The sequence below is a fragment of the Oncorhynchus kisutch genome, linkage group LG3 (genome assembly GCF_002021735.2).
Source record: "Oncorhynchus kisutch isolate 150728-3 linkage group LG3, Okis_V2, whole genome shotgun sequence".
Classification (NCBI taxonomy): Eukaryota; Metazoa; Chordata; class Actinopteri; order Salmoniformes; family Salmonidae; genus Oncorhynchus; species Oncorhynchus kisutch.
This window is the reverse complement of record NC_034176.2, coordinates 22232648-22258653: the sequence shown is the minus strand read 5'-3', so window position 1 is coordinate 22258653 and position 26006 is coordinate 22232648. Positions and strand designations below refer to the sequence as shown.

At 42.2% G+C, this 26006-nt stretch overlaps 2 protein-coding genes across 2 annotated transcripts in view; one reads left to right on the top strand and one right to left on the bottom strand.

The window, feature by feature from the left end:
* Positions 1 to 5696, top strand: part of nr5a1a (nuclear receptor subfamily 5, group A, member 1a) — a 16149-nt gene extending 10453 nt beyond the window's left edge. The window contains exons 6-7 of the mRNA XM_020470067.2: positions 2362 to 2509; positions 3700 to 5696. Of these exons, the coding sequence (XP_020325656.1) occupies positions 2362 to 2509; positions 3700 to 3953 (402 nt within the window). The 3' untranslated portion in view covers positions 3954 to 5696. The remainder of the gene's footprint in view (positions 1 to 2361; positions 2510 to 3699) is intronic.
* adgrd2 (adhesion G protein-coupled receptor D2) lies at positions 5685 to 26006 on the bottom strand. The gene is made up of 26 exons (XM_020465064.2): positions 25687 to 26006; positions 25370 to 25437; positions 25048 to 25108; positions 24616 to 24852; positions 23827 to 24456; positions 22613 to 22738; positions 22363 to 22457; positions 21838 to 22137; positions 20849 to 20960; positions 19432 to 19566; positions 17866 to 17974; positions 17500 to 17605; positions 17291 to 17346; positions 17047 to 17173; positions 16815 to 16918; positions 16463 to 16565; positions 16067 to 16220; positions 15613 to 15746; positions 15271 to 15386; positions 13912 to 14032; positions 13296 to 13337; positions 13098 to 13151; positions 12798 to 12945; positions 9926 to 9978; positions 9760 to 9790; positions 5685 to 8770 (listed from the first exon to the last, which is right to left on the bottom strand). The coding sequence occupies exons 2-26, from the start codon at positions 25412 to 25414 to the stop codon at positions 8763 to 8765; spliced, it is 3207 nt and encodes a 1068-aa protein (XP_020320653.2). The 5' UTR covers positions 25415 to 25437; positions 25687 to 26006; the 3' UTR covers positions 5685 to 8762.

Below are 26006 nucleotides of genomic sequence, written 5' to 3'. Positions count from 1 at the left end.
GGTGTTCCTAATGTTTGTATGGTCAGTGTATTGCCTTCAGAAAGTTTTCACACCCCTTGACTTTTTCCACATTCTGATGTGTTACAGCCTGAATTTATGATGGATTGAGATTTTGTGCCACTGATTTATACACAATACCCTACAATGTCAAAGTGGATTTTTTTGTTGTTGTTAAAATGTTTATAAATTGATAAAACATTTAAAGCTGAAATGTCTTGAGTCAATAAGTATTCAACACCTTTGTTATGTATGGAAAGCCTACATACGTTCAAGAATAAACATGTGCATAACAAGTCACATAATAAGTTGCATGGACTAAATCTATGTGCAATAATAGTGGTTAACATGATTTTGGAATCATTACCCCATCTCTTGTACCCCACACGTACAATTATCTGTAAGGTCCCTGAGTCAAGTAGTGGATTTCAAGCACAGATTCAACTACAAAGACCAGGGAGGTTTTCCAATGTCTTGCAAAGAATGGCACCTATTGGTAAATTGGTACAAAAATAAAAGCAGACACTGAATATCACTTTGAGCATGGTGATGTTATCAATTATACTTTGGATGATTTATCAATACACCCAGTCATTACAAAGATACAGGCGTCTTTCCTTTTCCTCAGTTGCCGGAAAGGAAGGAAACCATGAGGTGACTTTAAAACAGTTACAGACTTTAAAGGCTGTGATAGGAGAAAACTGAGGATGGATCAACAACATTGCAATTACTAAACAAAACTAACCTAAATGACCGAGTTAAAAGAAGGAAGTCTGTACAGAATAAAAATATTCAAAAATCTGTTAGCAATTTTTGGGGGACAAATCCAACACAACACATCACTGAGTACCACCATTCATATTTTCAAGCATGGTGGTGGCTGCTTCGTGGTTTGGATCAGTTCGTCATCAGCAAGGACTAGGGATTTTTTTTAGGATGAAAATAAATGGAATACAGCTACAATCACAGGCAAAATCCTAGGAAAACCTGGTTCAGTCTGCTTTCCAACAGACACTGAGAGACAAATTCACCTTTCAGCAGGACAATAGCCTCAAACTCAAGGCCAAATATGCATCAGATTTGCTTATCAAGATGACATTGAATGTTCCTGAGTGGCAGAGTTACAGTTTTGATTTAAATCAGCTTGAAAATGTATGGCAAGGCTTGAAAATGGATGTCTAGCAATGATCAACAACCAACTTGACGGAGCTTGAAGAGTTTAAAAAAGAATAATGGGCAGATATTGTAAAATCCAGGTGTGCAAAGCTCTTTTTGTAGATAGTTGAGAAAAAAAGACAATGAAATCCATTTGAATCCCAATTTATAACACCACAAAAGTAAAAAAATTCAAGGAGTGAGAACACTTTCTGCTGCCTGCTCTTGTTCTTATGCTTGGAAGATGCAGAACAGAAAAGGAAAAAACAACCATCAGCTTGTCTCTGCAGCTTGTAACTGACTCCTGGGTTTAGGGAGGAGAGGTGAAAGATGGCCGCTGGTATTTATTTGCCTCGTGTTTAAATCAAGTTATTTTTTTCTCATAAAGACTGCAATGGAAAACTGGCAATTTTTATCTACAAACTGTACTAGGTTTGTGAGAACAGAAGGAAGAGGAGCTTAAAAGTTGCACTGTATCATTCTAGAAGCTACTGTGGAATTTGAGGATTTAACGTCCAATATGTTACATAAAATGCCAATCGCATTCATTTGCAGACTCAATGTATGGCATCTATGAACCTGTACTGAAGCTGTACTGTACTGTAATTCAAGTTGCAAGACCACCACTTTTCAACCTCATTTTTATTATCTCCAGCACAATAACAGTGTCTACATATGTGAAAACGGCACATTTCTACGTTTTGTAGAAAAAAATATGAAGTTACAAGGTTCTACCCCATGACATTAAAAACAGTGATTTTCGAACACTATGAGAGTCACGGTGATGTGGGGAGTAAGAAAATACCCTCTCTCTGTTTTGAAAACTCTTACTTTTAATCCTACCCTTTGATGTATATTTACATTTTAGTCATTTAGCAGAGTTTCTTATCCAGACTAATTAGGGTTAAGTACCTTGCTCAAGGGCACATAAACAGATTTTTCATTTAGTTGGCTCAGGGTTTTGAACCAGCAACCTTTTGGTTATTGGCCTGACACTCTTAACCGCTAGGCTACCTGTCACAGAGAAGCAATTTTTGGGACCTTTCTTATCTTTTTAACCATAGATCGTAGAAATGCGATGTTTTTACATATGCAGACACTGGTTCGGTGCTGGAGAAAATGTATATGAGGTTGAAAAGTGCTGGAATTGGCCTTTAAACCCTGTATATAGAATAATACTTCATGTTGTCCTTTTGTGTTGTGTTGCAGATGGATCTGTCATCCGTGGGGTCACAGGCGGGCTTGAGTCTGTCAGGCCTGGTCCAGAGAGGACAGGAGCTGGCTGGGAGGCTACTAGCCCTGCAGGTAGACAGGAGAGAGGTTGCCTGCCTCAAGTTCCTCCTCCTCTTCAATCCCAGTGAGTAGACCACATGGACATACGCTGTATGCTGTACCACATTAGACAGTGATTATTAGTCTTACAATATGTATATAATATAACACACTTTTATCCAAAGCGACTTACAGTCATGCGTGCATACATACAGCTCATGTATAGCTCATTACAGCTAGCTCAAGAATGGAATAATCATCTTTGAAAACTACTATGGTCTTTCAAAGATTTGAATTTCATTAGGTTTGAGGTACTTCATACTTGTTTGTATCGTAGCTGTGGTTTGTATAACTTAAGAATGAGCAAATAACTTTTTCAAACTTTTTGTTGGAAATAGGTTTTAGTTGACAAGTCCCATTTATTTTGAAAGGCAGAAATGGCATTTTAAATGGAAAAGTCACAGCCATTGATCTATGTGTTTTTTTATCCAGAAGGTTCCAACTGTTATCTGAACCAGTCCTTTATTTTCAGGTATACTCATAATTCAATATAGGGCCTTGTCAAAAGGCAACATTAACAAAGAAGACAACCTCACCCATTATTCTTTAATAGCATTCAATGGAACCTTAATGGATGGGTCTAGCATTCAATAATCTGACTGACATTCATCCTGTGGCTTCTGCATATGGAGTGTGTATTGACGACAGTTGCCCAGATTCCCTTAAGCGACTGCTATTTAGCGCCAGCGAGCTGGGAATAAAAGGCTTTAGAATAATGAGAGCACTCGTCACATGCAGAAAATATTTCCCATCTCCGCTGTCTGTTTCATTCTCTTGCTCTCTCTCCTTCAATCAATGAGTCCGGTTTATCAGGGCAATTTAGTTGCCCTTAAGTGGTTTGAAAAGATTATTCAAAATATTTAATTACTGTGTGAATGGCTCTTCTGGCAGGACTCAGCTGATGCTGAATAGAAGTCCTTTATAGGGTCTAGCTATTGTCACATATACACACACACACACAACCCACAACCAACCCACAACCTACCCACGCTGTACAGATCCAATGTACCAGAAATGGAATATTAGTAATAAACTGTTGCAATTTCAATGCTAAAGATTAGGCCTACACTTGATCTCAACAAGTAACTGATGCTGAGCCTTAACACAGGGATTTGAGGAACAGTTTCAAATAAATATATCAATATTCTCCCATTTATGTGACATCTGCAGAGTAAATTAATCCCCTCTAAATCTCTTTATTATGTCCCTGTCCAGATGTGAAGCTGTTGGAGAACCAGGTGTTTGTGGAGAGTGTTCAGGAGCAGGTGAATGGGGCTCTGCTGGAGTACACTGTGTGCACCTACCCCCTGTATCTGGACAAGTTCAGCCAGCTGGTGCTGCATCTGCCAGAGCTGCGTGCCCTCAGCACCCAGGCAGAGGACTACCTGTGCTACAAACACCTGAGTGGGGAGGTGCCCTGCAACAACCTGCTCATTGAGATGCTGCATGCCAAGAAGGCCTGTATATGAGCACCACGCTACCATCACTATACACCAGCAGACTGTCTGTGGGACCGATGGTGTCGAAGCAAAGAGGGGATTTATGATTACAGCTAGGAGAAGATGAGTTGTGTGTTTGTGTGTGTGCTTCCGTGCATGCGTGAGTATCCCCTCTGTCCAAGGTGTGTGTAAACAGAATATTGACTCATTGTTTTGGCAGTCCTTTAAATGTACATAGTTATAAAATGTACAAAGAAAGCTATGCTATGATACTGTATGTAGTAAATGTAACATTTTGTTGAATTCAGCAGAGTGAGGTCTTATATCAGCGTTATATCAGAGTTATAGGGCCTCTTTCAGATGAAAGAGGCCCTATAACACGCCATTAAGACATGTCTTAGCCTTTCAAATATAGTGGAAGCACTACATTTATTTGAGCACTTGTTCCTTTGTACATTGTCACCAACTTTACCAAAAAATGTGGTATGTGAAAAATATGTTATGTTCAATATAGTTTTTTTCTATTAGATATTGATATTCTAATATATGAACTACACATATGTTTAAAGAATTAAATCTGCATACTCATATTACGTTTAATGACTATCTGTTACCCCAATGAGAGATCGACTTAAAGTGATAGAAAGAGAGTGATACAGAGGAGAGAGAGGGAGGGGGTAGATATGGCGTAAGAGAGAGGGAGGGAGAGAGCCCTGAATGTGGCGCTGATGTGTGGGAGAGAATGAAAGACATCTTTGGCTGCAGTCGTCTCTTATTAGCAGATTAATGGAGGACGGCCCCAGAAAGAGACACCCACGTGTGTGGACAGAAAAATGAACAACAAAGAAAGCAATCTCTTATTAAGTAGATGTGTTAAAAATGAATGTTCTTGGTAAGCTTAACTGTATAAGTCCTCTAGCTTCTTCTGTCCACCCGGACTACAGAGCCAGGTCAAGGATAGGGGGTCGTGCACTGTGGATGTGCTCCAGACATTTTGTACTCGCAGAATGAAGGAAAACATGCAATTGGCAATGTATGGAATGGTTGCTTTTCAAGCTAAATTTGAAAGAGATCTAGGGAAATCCAGTTGGATTCAAGTGTAGAGAGTAAATAGACTTATCGTACTTGAGAAATGGCAGGAAAATTGTCAGATGAAGCACAAAACATAGAGTATCAGGACGGCAAGGAATGAAATCAACATCAATAACATGTAACACCCACATATCCTTTTGCGTAATTCCAGCACATAGCACACATGAAGCAACATGTTTGAATTGTCTCTCGCATACAGACATGGCAGGGTTGGCTCTTTTAACTTCTTGGAGACAATCAGAACACCTGCCTTAAGATAACCCTGGCCTGTCTGTCTGAATATATTGACCTTTTTCTAACTGAAATGACTGTCATCTGTACCTCTTTGTACAGTGCATTTATATTGTGAAGCAGGAAAAGAAACGCCACAGTGAGGAATACATAAGCTCAGATGTTTCACCACACATACTTTTCTATTTCTTAATGTGTAATTGGTTCTCTGTATGTTGCTTTTGCTTCTGTTGAGTTTCACCTTATTCTGTGCAGTCCCAGTCTTGGATGTTTTGGTGAAGTGATGAGGTCTGTTTAAGATCTCATTCTCAAACTGTCTGTGATGGTCCACTTGGTTACCTCTGTCAGAAATATGAATGCTTTTCAAACAGAAACAATCAAAACATACTTTTCTTTAAATATATTTTATTGTAATAGCATCAAATCAATAAATGCAATTAAGTAAAGCGCTACGTATGTTCTGTCCATTTCTTTTGAACCATCCCGCTGTTGTTCAATGACCATGGGGGTCATATATACATAATACATTCTTTTCAAATACTCTGGAGGCTATCCAGGATAGTGGTAGCAATTTATGAGTCATGACAAAGCAATTCATATTAATGTGAAAGTCTATGGTTTTGGGCTGACAAGTCAGTGCTACTTCACAAATGCATATGTAAATGTACATTTCAGCCAATGGCTACAAAGAGCGCAAATATTGGAGGCCATTAACAGTAATTAAACAACTCATTTAAGGAACGAAGCATAAGGGCTTTGGAAAAGCTATCATTTTCATACAAATCTTACAATGTATTGTTACAAAATCGATTGACTAGCCTGCTAATACTGTTGCACTCTAAGTCTAGGGGTCTTAGTCCTAGTTACATGGTCTATAACCTGATTTAAGATGTGCACCTATGTGAGAAATCAGAGTATAAGGACTGTGTTGTATGTACATGTACCCAGAAGACAGCAACCTTACCTTTGGTCTAGGGCCAGCTCCTCCATGACCTCTTGGTTAGCCAGTCCAAGCAGATTTTTGATTGTTCAGAGGTGACAAAAATAAATATATGCAAAAAACTAAAAACATTCCCAAGCAAAAGATTTTAAACAAAACCAAGGGCTCACATGGTTACCAAGAAAAAACATCAGCCTAACGGCTCTAATAGCTGTCTCAATCTCATTTCCTTGCACCTGTGCCCAATCAACACTTCATAAGGCTCCACAAGACTTCCTGGCTAAGCAATTGAACCAGGTTGTTGCTGCCCCCTGGGGATGAGGTGTGGAAGTGTGTGGTTGTGTGTTTGTCCTAACAATAACCTTCCCCCATCTCATAATAATATATGTATAGAAATACAATTATATCAAACGACAATGTACATTATATTTGCCCAGCCTATTCTTCTATTGGGACAATAAAGAGTTTCATGCGATCATTTGAGCTGTACTGAATAATGTGTCTCAGTTCAGAGTGCACCTTCCTGCAGTGGAGATAGGGAGAGGCCAGGATTTCTGTTGCTTGTTGTAAGTCAGGATAGGCCAGGGCAGGGGAGGGAGGAAAGGCTTGGGGAGATAGCCAAGCTGTAGCTAGCACAGCCTCCAATACACATAGTGGTTGGTTGGTGATACAGTACTGTACAACAGGTGATAGGCTTCTTAAAGTCTCTTTATGAGCTGCCCAGACAGTGCACAGTGAGTTAGCAGCATATCTCTACTATATAATGCTGTTGATCTATGAGAGGATCTGTCATCCTACTATCCACGTTCTCACACTGACAACACAATCTTGTTGTCTGGTCATATAATATCTTACAGTAGTATAGGCCTTTAATCCTTGATTCAAAGTTTCCAGTGTTTCCAGTGATGTCTACTGTTTAGTTATGTCTGTAAAAACAGTCATGTTTACTGTCTAGTTATGTCTCTAAAAACAGTCATGTCTACTGTCTAGTTATGTCTGTAAAACAGTAACGTGTACTGTCTAGTTATGTCTGTAAAAACAGTCATGTCTACTGTCTAGTTATGTCTGTAAAAACAGTCATGTCTACTGTCTAGTTATGTCTGTAAAAACAGTCATGTCTACTGTCTAGTTATGTCTGTAAAAACAGTCATGTCTACTGTCTAGTTATGTCTGTAAAAACAGTCATGTCTACTGTCTAGTTATGTCTGTAAAAACAGTCATGTCTACTGTCTAGTTATGTCGGTAAAAACAGTAACGTCTACTGTCTAGTTATGTCGGTAAAAACAGTCATGTCTACTGTCTAGTTATGTCCGTAAAAACAGTAACGTCTACTGTCTAGTTATGTCTGTAAAAACAGTCATGTCTACTGTCTAGTTATGTCGGTAAAAACAGTAACGTCTACTGTCTAGTTATGTCTGTAAAAACAGTAACGTCTACTGTCTAGTTACGTCTGTAAAAACAGTAACGTCTACTGTCTAGTTACGTCTGTAAAAACAGTAACGTCTACTGTCTAGTTATGTCTGTAAAAACAGTAACGTCTACTGTTTAGTTACGTCTGTAAAAACAGTAACGTCTACTGTCTAGTTATGTCTGTAAAACTTGTAACGTCTACTGTTTAGTTATGTCTGTAAAAACAGTAACGTCTACTGTCTAGTTATGTCTGTAAAAACAGTAACGTCTACTGTCTAGTTATGTCTGTAAAAACAGTAACATCTACTGTTTAGTTATGTCTGTAAAAACAGTAACGTCTACTGTTTAGTTATGTCTGTAAAAACAGTAACATCTACTGTCTAGTTATGTCTGTAAAAACAGTAACGTCTACTGTCTAGTTATGTCTGTAAAAACAGTAACGTCTACTGTCTAGTTATGTCTGTAAAAACAGTAACGTCTACTGTCTAGTTATGTCTGTAAAAACAGTAACGTCTACTGTTTAGTTATGTCTGTAAAAACAGTAACGTCTACTGTCTAGTTATGTCTGTAAAAACAGTAACGTCTACTGTCTAGTTATGTCTGTAAAAACAGTAACGTCTACTGTCTAGTTATGTCTGTAAAAACAGTAACGTCTACTGTCTAGTTATGTCTGTAAAAACCAAAATGACACATACACAAAAAGATGACTGTAAAAAAAAGACTGAAGGTGTGATAAGCCACTCAGCAAAAGAGAATGAAACTGAGGTCTGTACGCACACGACAAATGTTGTGTTGCCTCTCTGGAACAGCGATTTCCTAAACAGCAGATGGTTCCTGACCCTGGGAATGGGACACTGTGGTGGAGGAGGAGCTGTCGCCCTAAAAAAACGCTTCCTGCTTCACACGCTCTGTGTGTGTGTGTGTGTGTGTGTGTGCACATCTTTGAGTCTTTCAATCTGTATGTGGGGTGTATATATATATGTGTGTGTGTGTATTCTATATGTGCAGTTTTTGAGTGTGTGTCTATTTACATCATCTACAATATTTGTATGAGAGAGGATGCATCTATTGTGTGTATCTGTTTGTGGTATTCACTGTGCAATTCCGCTTTCTTCCCACCAGGTTATATGATAAATGTGCCTTTGTGTCCAATTCCAAACATTCCATCAGCAGCCTGTTGTAACAGAAAAGTAACACAAAATGTATTATTCTATCAACACATTATGTTCAATATAATAGATTATTCTTTCTTTGCAAAAAAGAAAACTACAGACTAGACCTTGTAAAACATTCACTATTGCCCCAACACAACATATTGGGTGGATTGAGTGTGTGTGGGTGCGTGCCTGCGTGTGTGTGTGTGTGTCTGTTTGTTTGTGTGTGCGCGTGAATGCGTATGTGTGTGTGTGCATACATGCGTGTGACACAGTCAAGCTGTGGGAGCAGGTGTTTGAGTGGATGAGCGGCCTGATTGTCTAACTACTGCGGAAAAAATGATGTTTCCTATTGTTCTGACTGTCAACATCGGACCCCAAGTGCCACTCACACACCACCGATCAGGTGTTTGCCATAAAAGAGAAAACATTCAGCAAATCAAAGGACAAACTTTCACCTCTCTCCTTTCTGATGATTAGATTGACACTATAATGTTCCATCTGCATTTTTTGTCAAAATGTAGTTATTGATATAGCCTTGTTCTGTTCAGTGTTCTCAACTCATATAGTACTCTAGATACCCAATTCATGTTGCTATGTTCAAAAGAATACACAATAAAAATTGCTGACACCATTCAAACCGATTAGGATTCAGAACTTTAAAGCCAATTATCTCAGAATCCTCTTTTTTGCAGATAGAACCTTATAGTTCCAGGCTCTCGACATGGTGAAATGACCTGGCCCACTTCAAAAACCAAAAAAGAGCTGTCAATATGTTTACAAAACACACACCTGATGTTATTACATGTAGTCAAAATAATTGTCCAATCAAAAATCATTTAAATCTGAAGAAAATATAGATACTAACAGAAGGGGATTAAATTATGACCAAATTGTCAGTAGACAATGTAACCTGGTTCCTTATTGTATGTGTGCCAGCCACATTATTTTTAATAAAGCAAGATTAAATAAAAGTCAGATTCAGCTGCCTAGGAAATGGTGAAAATACCTGAGGGCTTGAAAGCAGTCAGTTGAACCACCTGGTAAAGTAAAACAGACGTGTTGATGTCTGGGAGATGGATCAGAATTCGTAAAATACACAATGAACCATTTAGGAGTGATGGTAGGCCAAATGAGAGGATAGAGTCTCTATAGATGCATAATACCAAACATACCTGGTTTCCTGATGCAGGTTTCAAGGAGAAACTACTTTCTTTTCCAAAACTCTCTGAAAGACAAAAAGGCTAAATCTCACATAGATGCATTTATTCACCTGGTACGAAAGGAGAAGTTTACCCAAAATCATGAATCCAAGTGATTCCATACATTGAAACTAGTTCAGTGGAGTTTGCCCTCTCCCCCTCTCTCTCCCTGTAGTGCTGTACTTGAAACAGCTGCAAAAGCAGTTCATCTGACTGGTGAAGTTGCTGGGTGCAGGCCTCGCATTGCGCTGTTGCCAATGAATTCATGATACAGAAATCTGCAAATTGTGGAGAAATTCATTGTATTATTGAATGCGTACTGCGGATTTAGCTATTTTTGTCAATAGTATCATCGGTTTTGAATCAGGAAATGTGTACTTTTCCACCCAAAACATTAGCGATTATTTTACATCATAATTTGATATATCCGTCTGACAGCAGCGGAGATGGGTGCCGTAATCAGGACAGTGAAGTGAAGACTACGTTAGACATTAGTTATACAAAGTAAACGACAACCTCCAAAAATGTCTGACGACCAAAAAAAAGCTACTGGAGGGGTGCTGATGGTGTCGTCGCCTGAGTATTCGGACGGAGAATTGAGGCAAATTGCAGCAGTAGCTGGATCACAGCCCCCAACCCATCTCCAGGATCAACACAGACGGTGGTGCAGTTGTGGCAATTTCGCTCCAATGCTGCAAATAAAGAACGTTTGTGCTGCAGAGAGAATTCAAATAAATGACTACAATTCTTACAGAAATGAGAATTTGCTTTTGGTTTGCTTTTGTGACCAGAGGGATTTTGCTGCCCTTATAAACTCTGGTGTCCTGAAAAAAAAATGTATTCAAAAAACAAATTGGAGCACAAATATGTTTCAGATGTGCCAAATGGAGAGTTATCTAACTAGTAGCTAAACTTTACTTTATTGCATCACCGCTTATAATAAACCTCTATGAGCAAGACCGTTAGTGGGTTTTACATTATCCCAAAACACTATATATCATATGTTTATTTATCAAAATATTTTTGGGATATTATACTCTGCAATGTAAGGTGATTTTAGGTGTATTGTTTCTCAACCCGCCCTGTCATAAATACATATTCTAACCTGTAGAGAACCCAGGTCTATATGTCTACATGATATGATGCAATGGCAATAACACAATAAGAACACTTCGGACAGGCTAGTCTACCTACCTCCAAAAGCTTGCGTTGTCGCCTTCTCTTCTCAAATGCGCCTTTGTATTTTGGCACTGTGCCATATCCAGTCCATGGAAACATAGTGGCAACAGCTGTATCTTTTAGTATCCTTCAGTTTCTTGTCCCCATAATTTCAGATTGCATATCTTATTCATATACATCCCCACTGAAGTGCTTGCTACACACATGTAGCAATGCAAGGTTGGCTGCAGGACTATTTTTGAATTGCTATTAACCTTCTTCTGCATCACTCCATATCTTTTATCAGAACACTGTGACATTTGGTGGCTTCTTCCCTTGATTTACTATAAAGTACAGTCAGGGACCGGACATCAGCTTGCTCTTGCTGCCATGTATTTTTCCACTTTATGTAACTAACTTTACCTATGATTTTTCTAACTATTAACTTTCGCACCAGGTTCTTTCTCACCCCTTAAAGAATTGAATTTGTGAGGTCAAGCTCCATATAAGGGTATATTGTGATGTTTTTACATAGCACGGTCTACCCCATGAGGATGCACGTGCGCAGTTGTTAGACATCTCCGCTGCTGTGGCAGTCGGCTAGATAAGATAAGAATATAAAATAATCACAAATATTTTAGGTTGAAATATACAACTTTCCTGACTCAAAACCGATAGAACTTTTGACAAAAATAGCTCATTCGGCAGTACGCTTTCAATAAAATAACACATTTCTGAATAATGAATTCACTGGCAACGGAGTAGAGTGAGGCCTGCATCCAGCGCTAGTCACAAGTCATGTGACCCATTTTTGCAGCTGTTTCAGTACAGCACTACAGGGAGAGAGAGGGGGAGAGGGCAAACTCCAAACTAAACTAGTTTCAATGTATGGAATCATTTGAGAGTTTTGGGTCAACTTTCCTTTAATGCCTTTAATGTCATTCATGTCAGGTATGTTGAACACCTAAGTGTAATATCCAGACTGCATGACTCCTTGCACCACAACCCACCACTACCCAACCCTAACCCAACCCAACCCAACCCAGCCCAGCCCAGCCCAGCCTACCCAACCCTAACCCAACCCAACCCAACCCAGCCCAGCCTACCCCCCCCAAAAAAAACCTAACCCAACCTAGCCCAACCCACCACTACCCAACCCTAACCCAACCCAACCCAGCCCAGCCTACCCAACCCTAACCTTAACCCAACCTAACCCAACCCAACCCACCACTACCCAACCCTAACCCAACCCAACCCAACCCAGCCCAGTCCAGCCTACCCAACCCTAACCTTAACCCAACCCAACCCAACCCAGCCCAGCCTACCCAACCCTAACCTTAACCCAACCTAACCCAACCCAGCCTACCCAACCCTAACCCAACCCAACCCAACCCAACCCAACCCAACCCAGCCCAGCCCAGCCTACCCAACCCTAACCCAACCTAACCCAACCCACCACTACCCAACCCTAACCCAACCCTAACCCAACCCAACCCAGCCTACCCAACCCTAACCCAACCTAACCCAACCTAACCCAACCCACCACTACCCAACCCTAACCCAACCCTAACCCAACCCAACCCAGCCTACCCAAAACCAGACAACCTGACCCACCCCAACCCTCCACAGCCCCAATCTTCACTCCAACCCCAGAGCCACCCACCCCACTCTGGCCAGCCTCTCCTACCGCTCTTGATGACCAGTGAGGTGGAGGTGGTGCTGCCGGGGCCTGAGATGTCGCTGGTCTCTGGGCTGGAGGGAGGTGGCAGACTGTGGGTCCACGTCTGGGCTGGACCCCTCTGGGACGGCAGAAAGCTGATTGGCTGGGAACAGTTCTACAACCAATGAGATTGCATTGAGAAGTTTACATGACGCTGTCTGATTGTGTATTCAATGCATGTTCACCCTGAATTAGCATAATGTTTTTCTCCAGGTTGAGAATAATCAAAATGTTAGTACGGATGTCGCTGAATGCTTTTTGGCTCACCGTGAAAGACAAGGCTTTCCTCTTCTCTTTGATCCTCTTTATGGCATTCCTCACCTTTAAGAAAAGCAGACAATACCCTCAGTACTCAGTACTGCCACTAACGTGTTTGGCATTGTCAAATGGTTGGCATGCCACAGATAGACAACTGCATTCTGAGAGAAAGAAGCCCCGCTGAAACAGAGTTCTTAGAAAACATACCTCACTATTGTAAACCGCATACACCAGGAATATGTACAGGCCCTACAGGAAGGAAAAGACAGAAGACAATGTACAATATAGTGAGTTATTTCTATGGACCCTTCAACAACCTACGTATAGTTTGAGGATGATGAGGTTTACCTCCCCTTTCTCCGGATGAAGCCTCACAATAAATCTAAAAGAACTAGCAGCTCTCTGAGGGTTCCTCCGGGGCCATGGCCAGCTCATTCACATGAATTAACAACCATGCAGGAAGCTTATATGAGAGAGAGAGAGAGAGAGAGAGAGAGAGAGAGACCGCACAGAGACAGATAGCGAAAGAGAGGTAGAGGTAGAAAGAGAAAAATCGAGGGGAAGTGCAGAGTACCCCCATTTGATTTATAGGTCTTATCAGGAGTGTGATGGGAAGAGAGGTGGAGGTGAATCTGGCGAGGGGCCAGCCTTGAGCCCTGCCATGACCTGTCCTTCAAAGGTGCAGACTGAGCCACCCTTTCCCACACACTACACTGCTCCCGAGGCCCACCAATCGGCTTATCTAGCCCATCTCGCTCTCTCGCTCGCTCGCTCTCTACAAACTTTTACAGACAATGATCCTTGAAAGAATGGCTTTGCTCACCTGGAAAGCATTGAGAGCGATGAAGACATAGGCCACCATCATGGATAGGTGCACCAGGACTCCACACAGCCAGGTAAGGCCCAGCACTGGCAGTAGAATAAGGACTGGTCGCGTCACAGCCCTGCAGACGTCAGACTGTCAGTATAGTACACACACCCACTCACACACACCGACCCCCACACACACACACTCTCCTGGCAGGACTCAGCTGATGCTGAATAGATGTCCATTATGAGGTCTACCTATTGTCACACACACACACACACACACACACAAAATGTAGTTATTTGACAACCACAGCTATACTTGATGCGAGTGTATTCAATTGAAATGAGTAAAATAATAATAATAATCACATTACATTATTATCATGTATGCTCTGTGTCTCTGATTTGTTGTCGTCCTGCTGCACCTGGGCCAGGAGATTGAGTTCACGTTGAACTCTGTCTACAAGGACAAAGTGAGCAATTCCTCTTCCTTTGCTTTTTTTCAATATTGAGTCTTTTTTCCAAACTTGTGACATCTCATCACATTCTTAGGGGAACAGATAGACTGCGGAGGGGGCAGAGATGGCTTGCTTACTCCTTCACTCTCTTTACAAGGAAATGAAGAGGTGATGATTGAAAATAAATATCTCAATGAAATACTGTCTTGGTGTTCAGAGATGTGCAGTGTGCACAATATCATTGTTTTATCTGCATGTAGGCAGCTAAATATGAGTATGGCATGTTTAGACCCTTTCTATATTGGGACAGGACTGAACCCTATGCCCTGGTCCCTGTTTTAGAGTCCACATTGACCAGACAATGAGCTCAGTGAAAAGCACACAGACCAACACACACCCACACAGTCTGCCTCTCCGTCTCTCTAGGACCAGGTGTTAGGCTGATAAGACCTCTAACAACTCCCCCTACTTCAGACTCAAACTACCTCATTCTCATGCAGTTACAGTCTCTCTGTTTAGTTCCGTTAAGTTTGGCTGTGTGGATCGGTCACTTGTGGATTTGAAAATCACCTATTCCACAGATTGTGCTTCAAAGGAAAATTCCTCTGACAGCTCTCTGTCTCGTTGTATCGCACGTATAAAACATACCATGAAAAGCCACCAAGTGTTGGATGTTGGGTTTCAGAATCAAAATACAATGTATGTGTCCTAGGTTTGCATGTGCGTAAGAGAGCAGGAGAGTCAGGGAAAGAGGACGAGAGACTGAATGAGAGAGAGATTGAATGAGAGAGAGAGAGTGAGAGAGAGAGAGCGAGAGAGAGATGAAGAGAGAGAGAGACAGAAAGAGAGAGACAGAGAGACAGACGGAGAGAGACAGAGAGAGAGAGAGAGAGAGCTATAGTGTGGTGACTCACCAGGTCAGGTCGAAGGTATGGAGTTTAGATGCCGAACTGGGAGTGAGCATCTTTGCGCGACGACGAGCGCTGGACACTGTCACTATGACTACCCGGCAAAGCACCACTGCATTGACCTAAGAGTACACAAAGTCTTAGAACAACTGATGGACATGCCATATTGTTGCTGCATGACACATGTATGACACATGAATAATCATCACAGGTGAGCACACACACACAAATGCACACACACACACATGCAAATGCACACACACACACATGCAAATGCACACACACACACATGCAAATGCACACACACACAGTAAAGTGAAGTAACACAGGTAAAGCAAAGCTACATACAACCAAGATAAATAGAACAGGTCCCACAAAAGCCCAAATCATATCAGTCTCCACATTGAGCCAGCAGTGATTGTCTGCTTTGTACTTGTCCAAGGATATCGTCAAGGTTACACCAACAATCACAACAGGTAGACCTGCAAAAAGAAAGCAACAATATGATTTTTTAAAGGAATATAACACAGGAATGTCTTTAATGAAGAGAGTTGACATTGCTGTGTTACAGGCACTGCAGTAGACATCATTCACCAACCGTTCTATTTATTCTGAATAAAGTGAACACCTCAGACAGCTGGCCTATAGATGAGCATCTTATAACACAGCCTTTGGTCTAGATGAGTTGTGTTCCAGACAGCACTGTGCACAAACTGGGCTTGTAGGATATAGGCCAGTGTCTTGTGTGACTGGATGAGTCCTGTGTGGAGTGTATCAGTGTTATTGCTGTAGTGGGTTTTACCCCAGCCGATGGAATAGTACATCTTCATCCTCCGGTCCTCGCTGATGTTGACAGACACCACCTTACTCCACAGCAGCAGTCCCTCCACCAGCATCCAGGAGAAGGAGGCCATGAAGAAAAAGTGCAGCAGGGCCGTCACCACCAGACATGCCCCCTAGTGGACAGGAGGGACAAAGCATTGACACACTTGTCAGCCATTTAAGTAACACACATATAGAACCGTGGTCTAGAGAAGAGAAGGGAGTCCTATCATACTTTCAATTACAAAAGCAGATAAAAGCCTACAGGCACATGGATTTCTGACCCTATGCCCTCCTCTAGTTCATAGTACCCATAACCATACAGAGAATGAGATGTTTGAAGACAGACAGAGCTACTGTACGTAAAGACTCCCACCTCGTTAGCAGAGGCCCAGTCACTGCACATTAGCAGCAGCTCAGCTATTCCCAGAGCCACGATCAGGTTCTTATGGACAGTGGTGCGGTCAGACTTAGGAACTCTGAACCCACACCACACCAGGCCAGAGGGGAGAGGGGAGACAGACACAGAGAGATGATCAAGGTCAGACCAACATGCAGCTCGTCTGTGAGTCAGTAATCATACATAAATACTAAACACAGCAGCAATAGGTCTGCTCAGCATGGTAAAGAAGACATATTGTACAAACAGAGCTAATCATTCAAACAAACACATGTCTTGTACCCTTCACATGCTAGTAGATTATTCCCTGGAGCAGAGCACCACTCACCCTAAAGCAATGAAGAGGATGAAGGTGAAGAGTAGGCCACACAGGGACACTCCACAGCCAATGAACGTCATCACCTGGAGGGCTTTTTCATTCTCTGGACTCCTCTGACACACACACATATGTATTTATCAGAAACTAAACTGACTATAAGTGTCTGTTGACTATTCTCTATTGAGTGCACTATTTCACAATGTGGAATGTGAGGACTTGTGGAGGATAGAATGGACCTTACCTGGACTTCATAGACTTGCATCAGCAGGGCAAAGTTGGTGGTGTGGTTGCAGAAGCAGACAGTGGAGTCGTATTGTTTAGAGATGACCTCACATCCTCTAGTAGACCACCACCCCCCTGCCTCTGGCCTAGAGCGGGACAACAGTTTACACTTTCATCGCAATGTACGGTAACCTTTACACTAATGATTCAAACACTGATTTCTATTGATGTAATGGCAGAACATTTGCTGTCATTATACTTACATCAGATCAAAGTCCCAGAATGCACAGACTGGGTCATACACGGTCCCTACAGGATTCTAAAGGAATCAGTGGAACAGGACATCCTTTCACACTTACAGTAAAGGACAGACGTATGGAGGAGAACAAGGGGCATATATCATATTCTCTGTGAGCGAGGCAGAGGTATATAGTGTATAGAGGAATGTGTTCCATGTGAGTGTGAGACTAACCTGAGCTCTGTGTTGGAGCTGGAAGCGTACAGCCATGCTGACAGGCTGTCCGTCACCCAGGACTGTAGTAGAGATGACAGAAGAGCCCAGGATGGTGCCCAGGTACCTGACACACATAGCAAAGCACCGGCCGTATAGGGACAGTCACACATAAGGCTGGATATCAACACTGGCTTATGCTCAGTAGGCACTAATGGAAAAAAAAGTCTTACTGGAAAATTTAAAGTAATGTTCTTAATGGACTGATTCATATCTACAGTAATTCATGAAAAAAAGTATTGTCCTGTTTCAAATGATTTCTTCACATTTCGTGCCTACTCAGTGTCACCATGGCCTAAAACAGTTCAGAGTTCTCGTCTTCCCTACCTCTGGATGCCATCGGTGACGATGGGAAACATGGTGATGTTCTCCTCTGAGTTGAAGAGAGGCCGCAGGGAACTGTACCACGTGTTCACCACAGTCACCATCTGGAAGCCTGCTCATACAACATCCACATCCACATAAACAACAACATCAACATCCACATAAACAAAAACATCAACATCCACATAAACAACAACATCAACATCCACATCCACATAAACAACGACATCAACATCCACATAAACAAAAACATCAACTTCCACATAAACATCAACTTCCACATAAACAAAAACATCAACATCCACATAAACAACAACATCAACATCCACATCCACATAAACAACGACATCAACATCCACATAAACAAAAACATCAACATCCACATAAACAACAACATCAACATCCACATCCACATAAACAACAACATCAACATCCACATAAACAAAAACATCAACTTCCACATAAACATCAACTTCCACATAAACATCAACATCCACATAATAAACAACAATATCAACATCCACATACACAACAACATCCACACAAACAACAACAACAACATCAATATCCACATAAACAACAACATCAACATCCACATAAACAACATCAACATCCACATAAACATCAACATCCACATAAACAACAACATCCACATAAACAACACCTCTAAGAACACTAGACAGTTTAACAATGCAGCACAAAGTGGAAACAGAGCAATATTATGTCTCACAATAACCAGCTAATATAGATTGTGAATAGTTGTATGAAGTCAAGTGGTACTATGAATGGATGAAAACATAATGTCTGTACCATGCATTGACAAGTGTGTACTAGTACATACACTAAGAACACCTGCTCTTTCCATGACATAGACTGACCAGGTGAATCCAGGTGAAAGCTATGATCCCTTATTGATGTCATCTGTTAAATCCACTTCAATCAGTGTAGATGAAGGGGAGGAGACAGGTTAAAGAAGGATTTTTAAGCCTTGAGACCACTAAGACATGGATTGTGTATGTGTGCCATTCGTTCATTAAGAGGGTGAATGGGCAAGACAAAAGATTTAAGTGCCATTGAACGGGGTATGGTAGTAGGTGCTGGGCACACTGGTGTGTGTCAAGAACTGCAACACTGCTGGGTTTTTCACGCACAAGAGTGTCTTGTGCGAATCAAGAATGGTCCACCAACCCAAAGGACATCCAGCCAACTTGACACAACTGTGGGAAGCATTGGAGTCAACATGGGCCAGCATCCCTGTGGAATGCTTTCAACACGAAAGGCTGTACTGGGGGCAAACACAGGGGGGTGCAACTTGTAACTCAGTATGAGGAGTGTGTTCTTCATGCTTTGCACACTCAGTGTTCAAACAGTACTTGATCAATTCTTGGAATGTATTTTAACATCCTGCTTTACTACTGTAGGTGTTCTTACTGTTAGAGGAATGCATGGTTGAGACTGTAAAGTAGTCGGCTGGCTATGATTGAAGGAGTGCATATTCTCATCTAGACACAATACAGCTACAGACAGCACAGTTACAGACAGTACAGCGCTCTCAGGGATGTCTCTCACCGTTGTCATGGAGATCCTGCATGTTCTGTGTGGGGACTGAGATGCAGTCTATGTTGGTGTTGCTGTCCACCACTGGCCCACAGAACTTAGACCCACTGGATACCTCTCCCAGACTCTGCTGCTGGACCTCCAGCTCTGAATGACATACAATAAATAACTATTCACAGTGGAATTAACTATAGGAAGAGAAAGGGTTGTAGTCACAGCAGCACATCCTACAAAAAGTGCTAATGAGTAAACATGCAAAGGACAGAAAGGCCTGTACACTGTATGCTCCTACATGTGACCTGATGAAGACAGGTCCACTGTGGATAGGAAGGTTGTCATTAAAGGTGGTATAAGGAACATACATAGTGTATTGGGCAGGCCTAGCTGTCCTTTTTGTATTATAGTCAGAGGAACAGCTAAGTGCTCCATAGCGGTTGGTAAATTACGTTGTATTGTAGCAAGATGCCTGTGTTAGGCTATAGTAGGTCTAGAAGAACAAAGGAAAGAACAAGTATGAAGCTCATGTGGCGGGATCCAAAGAGGTCCAGGTTTCTCTGAATAGCAGTAGATGCATTACCCACATGAAAAAATACTATATTATAAACTGGGTGGGTCGAACCCTGAATGCTGATTGGCTGACTGCCATGGTATATCAGACTGTATACCATGGGTATGACAAAAACGTTTATTTGGACTATTCTAATTATATTGGTAACCAGTTTATAATAGCAATAAGGCACCTCGGGGGTTTGTGGTATATGGCCAATATACCACGGCTAAGGGCTGTATCCAGGCACTCCTCGTTGCCTCGTACATAAGAACAGACCTTAGCTGTGATATATTGGCCATATACCACACCCCCTCGTGCCTTATTGCTTAAGTATACTATGGTATAACTACTACAGTATTCACTGTAGTGCTTTTGTGGACTTTACTAAAAGAGCAACATGTCCAGAACCTGTAGGTAGGCTGGTACTGTAGGTAGGTAGAGTGGGGTCTGAGCAGATAGTTCAGAGCTTCTGCTCTTTTCTATAACCTGTAGGTAACACAATATATGGTCTATACTTGGCATGTAGGTTTCTCACTTATGGGTGGCACAAATTGAGATTATGGGTTGGGGAATGGGCAGGGTACAGTATGTACTAATTAGTATAGTATTATAGTATTCTACAGTATACTAAGTTTACTACAGAATTCTATAGTAAGTATTGTAATATTCTATAGTATACTTAAGTCTTTTTTCATGTGGGTACACAAAGCAATATCGAACCAATAAAAATGTTAAGTGGCTAATTCTGAATTAGCCACTGGAAGATGTTATTGTTTCAATATTGCTTTGTGTAGTATGTCTGCCCACTCTCTCAGCCTTTCAGAAGCACACAGAACACACTGTAACAGTCTAGAGAATGTACTGTACTAAGTGACTTACTGATGCTGGAGCTGTGAATGAGCAGATGGTCGGTTTCTGCCATCAGCCGAGTGCTCAGACTGGTCACCATGCGGTCAATACTCCTGACCACAGTCATCGGTCCACTCACTACCTGGGGCACGGGGCAGGGATAAGGGTATGGGGTTCATCATAGCAACATACTGGTCATTGGTAGGGCCCTGACCACGTGACCTGACCAGGATATTAAGCCTATAACTAGGACACAGAGTTTGGTCAGCTGGTCAAGAGACTCCTGGCTGTAGTTATTGGAGAAGAGCAGACACTGTGAGTGAAGCAGTGCTACGTGGGTGAGGAAAGCCACAGTGTTTCAGTCCTCTAGCTGCTCTAATACATTCAGTCTGGCTGTGCTGTGCTGCTGTGACCTTGAAGGGTAGAAAGGCCTGGGAGAGGGGAGGTGGGTGAAGTGGGGGAGGCGAGCGCTGCATCAATATGAACACTTATCATATGGCTACCACTAGGATACATAGACATATAACATGTTGTACGTAATTGTTTTGGATGGGTCTGTTAACCATAAAAGCACACAGTGCTTCCTTTAAAGAACATTCAATATTGTCTTTGTTGGATATTAAATAAAAATTGTTCAGAGATCATAATAGTCTGTGAAAAAGTGCTGCAGCAATATATAAATTAGACCTGTTTATTGCTACACTAGATATTCATGGATTTAGAGGAGATTACATTTAGTGTATGTGCAATTAAGCTTTATCAAGATTCAGCCTTACGTGTTCTGTACACTAACTAATTAAGCCAAGCGTAACCATTCATTTGATAGTTTTTCGGTCATTCACAGTATACATCTTACTGTCCTCTAGTGGAGAAATGCTAAAATCATACTCCAGTAGTCATGTCTACATCTTAACACCTTGTCTATGCCTCCTCCTGTTCCCAGTCATTGCTGTAGTCTGCCACTCTGGTACCTGATGTAAACAGGGCTTCGTAAATCACTTTAAATAATTGATTGATACCTGTTTGATGGCCTGCCACTTGGGGACGTTGTCCTGGCTGATGATGCTGTCAGCCACAGTGATGAAGGTGTGGCTGAGCTCCCCAGCGCTGTTGGTGGCCCGGCTGTGGTTCCCCTCCGTGGCCATGTCTGTGGGCACGTCTGCAGACCGCACTAGCAGTTGGACCAGGGACAGCATGTCTCTAGGCTGCAGCCCCTCTTTGGTGTCTTCCAGGGCCTGCCTGGACATGTTGAGCAGACTGGACACCTGACCCCAGCTCATCTGACCCCCTGACTGCTCCCCAATCACACCCTCCACACCCTGATGAACACACACACACATGCACGCACACACACAAATACACACAAACACACAAAAAGAGCAGAGGATGTAAAGGAAATCAAAAATTGTAGATCAAAGAAAATTGGACTTCATATTCTGACAGAACAAAGTTAAATTGCTGTGTCAACTTAAATAAGTTAGAGATCAATCATAAATGTCCTAATCCTGACAGGCAACCAGTGATTTATAGTAATCAGTCTTTACCTGTGTTCCATTGGAGAGCTGCATGAGGAGGTTCATGAAGGGACTGGGATGGGAGCTCTGTAACTCACTCAACCCCTTCATCTTAACATAGCGCTCTGTAACAGAGAGCCATGTGTCAGAAACAGTGCATGGTTCCTCTCTGATGTTTTGTTAGGTTATTTAGTCACAAACTATGTTTGCTCTGTTTGTTACAGTACGTAAGTAATGGTCTAGGCCTATGTATTGGCGGTCTAGATAGTAGTTGACTCACCCCTGCTGGTCCTGCAGATGAAGGGGAGTGTGGTGGAGCAGTCTGCAGAGCTGTACAAGGGGAGCTGTTGGCTAGACCAGCCCTCTAGAGCCCTGCAGCCCTGCATCTCCCTCTGCCTGTGGACCCCTGCAACACAACACACAGACATACAGCATGAGACAGCTACAGTAACTACATAATCAGTGTATTATTCTACTAAAGTTAATGGAAATATATTTAAATGACTTATTTGCGTCAAGTGAGCTCTTGATTTTGTAACACCTTTGTTTACTCCATGGTCCTCTAAGTATTTGGTTTCATTTAGCATGCTATAGCATAACATGTTTTAAAGCAATTTACATGTATAAGTAAAATACTATCATATTTTCATATTCATATTCAACAACCTTTGAAAAACACAGACAATTACTTGCAATTAATTTAACCGTGTTTGAAAATGGCTGCCAACAAAAAGCCAGTCAACTTGTTACTTACAGAAATGGAATCCCTTTCGTGACGGTTTAACGTTTTGTTGCTTTTCATTATTGAGTAGAGCTCCCTTCTCTTCGTAAAGCACATACCTCATACTTGTGTGAATCCCCCTCCTCTGCCCTCCACATGGCCGTTAGCCAGTGAACCACGCTAACCAGTTTCCTCTCCCCCATGACTCTCTCTCAGACAGACATACTGGATGTGTTCAGGCAGACAGCCATTGGTTTAACTGGCCTCTTTTGAGGTAGATCACCCAGAATGATTCAACAACCAACTGACAGGGGACTGGGAACAATCACCACTGCCTCAGTATTGGATTAGTAATAGCTATGGATTGATCTGGAAGAAGGACAATAGGTTTGCAATAGAAAGCTCTATAAAGGTACCATATCAGAATTAAAAAGCTATGTGAAAGAAACAAAATACCTACATTCTGATTTTAAATCTGCTGGAGTCCACCCAATAATGTATTCTGAATTTTTTGTGTGAACAAATCCTTCTTCAATGGAAAGTAGGCTACCTAACTCGGACCAAGAGACCACAAGGGGCATGTGAAACAAAATGGCTGACAGTAAGTTTAAACAGCCAAGATTCAACTGCTAAGATGACAATCAAAACAAACAAAAAATATATCAACCTTGAATCAAAAGCACTGATAAAAAGCACATCCAATAAAGATCAGATTACAGCTATATTTTATGTAGGGATCTCTCATTGTTGTGTGAGTGTTGGTGCAGTCTCACCTGGGCAGAACAGATTGGCTGACACCTCTTTTACTACTGGGTGACGGGTCATATTTTCAATACTCCAGGCAAAGATAGCTTTCTGAGTCAAAGGTGAGCAGCCGTCCAGGGCACGGAACTGCCTCTGCTCCAAGGATGTGTCCCAGACATTCAGATCTGTGATATTCCCTACGAAGGGTTCAGTGAAGTTCCCTCCAAATGAGTCCTGGTCCTGCCCCAGGATAAGTATGCCCTTTCCATGTATGTCCCTGGGGGTGTTAGTCCTGGAGCCCATGGCCCCTCTCTCCCCGTCCACATAGATGGCCCAGTGGCCGTCAGCCTTGCGCCAAGTAACACAGAGGTGGTGCCAGGCCCCATCGTTGAGGAAGGAGGCCTTGTAGGGGAAGTGCTGCCCGTGGACAATGAGCGCCAGCAGTATGCGTCCTGTTCTGTCCACCTGCCCGCGCAGCTGGAACTCATTGGTGAAGACAGGTGCGGCGTAGGAGTACATGGTGGACACCTGGTCCCACTGGGGGTCCCACTGCACTCGGACACACACGCTCACCGCTGGCAGGGCCGGGAACATCATGTTGACACGACCGTAGCCCTCCTGAGAATCCCTGGGAAAGTTCAGGGCTTGGAAGAGCATGTCTAACAGGTAGAGACAGAAGAAGATCATCACTCTCTATGCTGGCCTTGATCACAACACAATGCCAAGGTATCGATCATCATTTATAGACAACTTGATAGAGTGGAAGAGATTAATGCAATATGGCATCAAGACATAGGTGTTGTAGTTGCTAAACTCACACTGTTTGGCTAGTGCCAGAGGCCTGCTCATTGGTCTGTTGGGGTCCCTGACCCACATGGGTCCATGCAGGCCTGCCCGCCTCTGGAGCGCCAGGGTTCCCTCCTCATCTTCAGGCTGGCCCAGGGTGGTGAGGGAGCTGAACTGGCCGCTGCAGAAGCTCTCTGCCTGGGAGAGGTCCAGGGATACGTTGACCAGCTGGAACACCCAGTCTGATGTTTGATGGACCAGACTGCCCTCTGTCATTATGACCACAAAACCACAAATAGGCATGGATCACACTTTACAGGAACTCCTCTATCATCTCTTTGAGCAAATCTCTATGGAAACAACAGGGAAATGACATGATATCCTAAAGACATTCTAGCATCATACATCAGGTTGTAAGAGTTGCTGCCATCATATTGAAAGTGATTGACAGTTCCAGAACTCACCACCTGAGTCCATCTCTCCTTTGTCTGGCCCCGGTTGTGTTGGCTCACATTCACACAGCACCTACAATAGAGGAAACATTTACTCTGCTTTATTCTGTTGGCTAGTGCATAGACATGTAATATCCTTATATGTACTTATCCAATGAACTCAGTATAGAAACAAGCAGAACCATGGAGTCAAATGAATAGTTGTGTTTAGCCTATGAAACGTATCAGATCTAATAATCAATTAATTAATATCTACAGTAAAACGCTGAAAACAATGAATGGATTCATATTCCACATCATGTAATTTTATATATAAGAAAGGAATAGACATTACCACTATGCAACAGAGCAGAAGCCCAGACAGGAGGTCTCCAGTCATCTCTATGTCTCAGTGTTCCACAGCTGAAACAAAACACAATGCTAACTGGTCTCTGCCTTTCAGGAGACACTGAGGTTTCTTCAATGGATTATACTGTAGCCTCTATTCATATCAAAGACCAATACACCTCTGTTCAACAATACAATGACTAACACAGTGCAAAAACATACTGTATAAACAATATTTGAAGTGTTATAGATATTATACTATATTTTGTGTATATTTCAAAGAGAACCACTTCAAATAAAATAGCGATAGGTTACTTATCTTACCGTATAACACACATCCAAGTTACCCTAGACCCACACTGCAACAGGTGATGTCCCCTTATTTGTGTAACTGGGCTTACTGTAGACTCGTAGAGAACAGACTGCTTCGACTCCAGCTCTTACTGCCTAGTGCTACTCCAAGGCTGCTGTAACTCTCCTTAAATTTTGAGGATCACTATTCTGATTTCCTGCGTGTGCTCTGACCATTGTCCAGTCTAGTCAGTTCATCCACTGTCCAGCCGCTTTAGCCTCCAGTATCTCCTGCCTGACTGGTCTCTATGGAGAAGTCTCTGCTGTGCGTTGTGAGGAGCATCTGTCCGTTG

Coding starts and splice junctions, on each gene's coding strand:
- adgrd2 (XM_020465064.2), bottom strand. CDS start 25,414: ATGACTGGAGACCTCCTGTCTGGGCTTCTGCTCTGTTGCATAGTG. Junction 25,109..25,369: donor TTCTGCTCTGTTGCATAGTG/GTAATGTCTATT, acceptor CCTCTATTGTAG/GTGCTGTGTGAATGTGAGCC. Junction 17,347..17,499: donor AGCTCCAACACAGAGCTCAG/GTTAGTCTCACA, acceptor TGATTCCTTTAG/AATCCTGTAGGGACCGTGTA.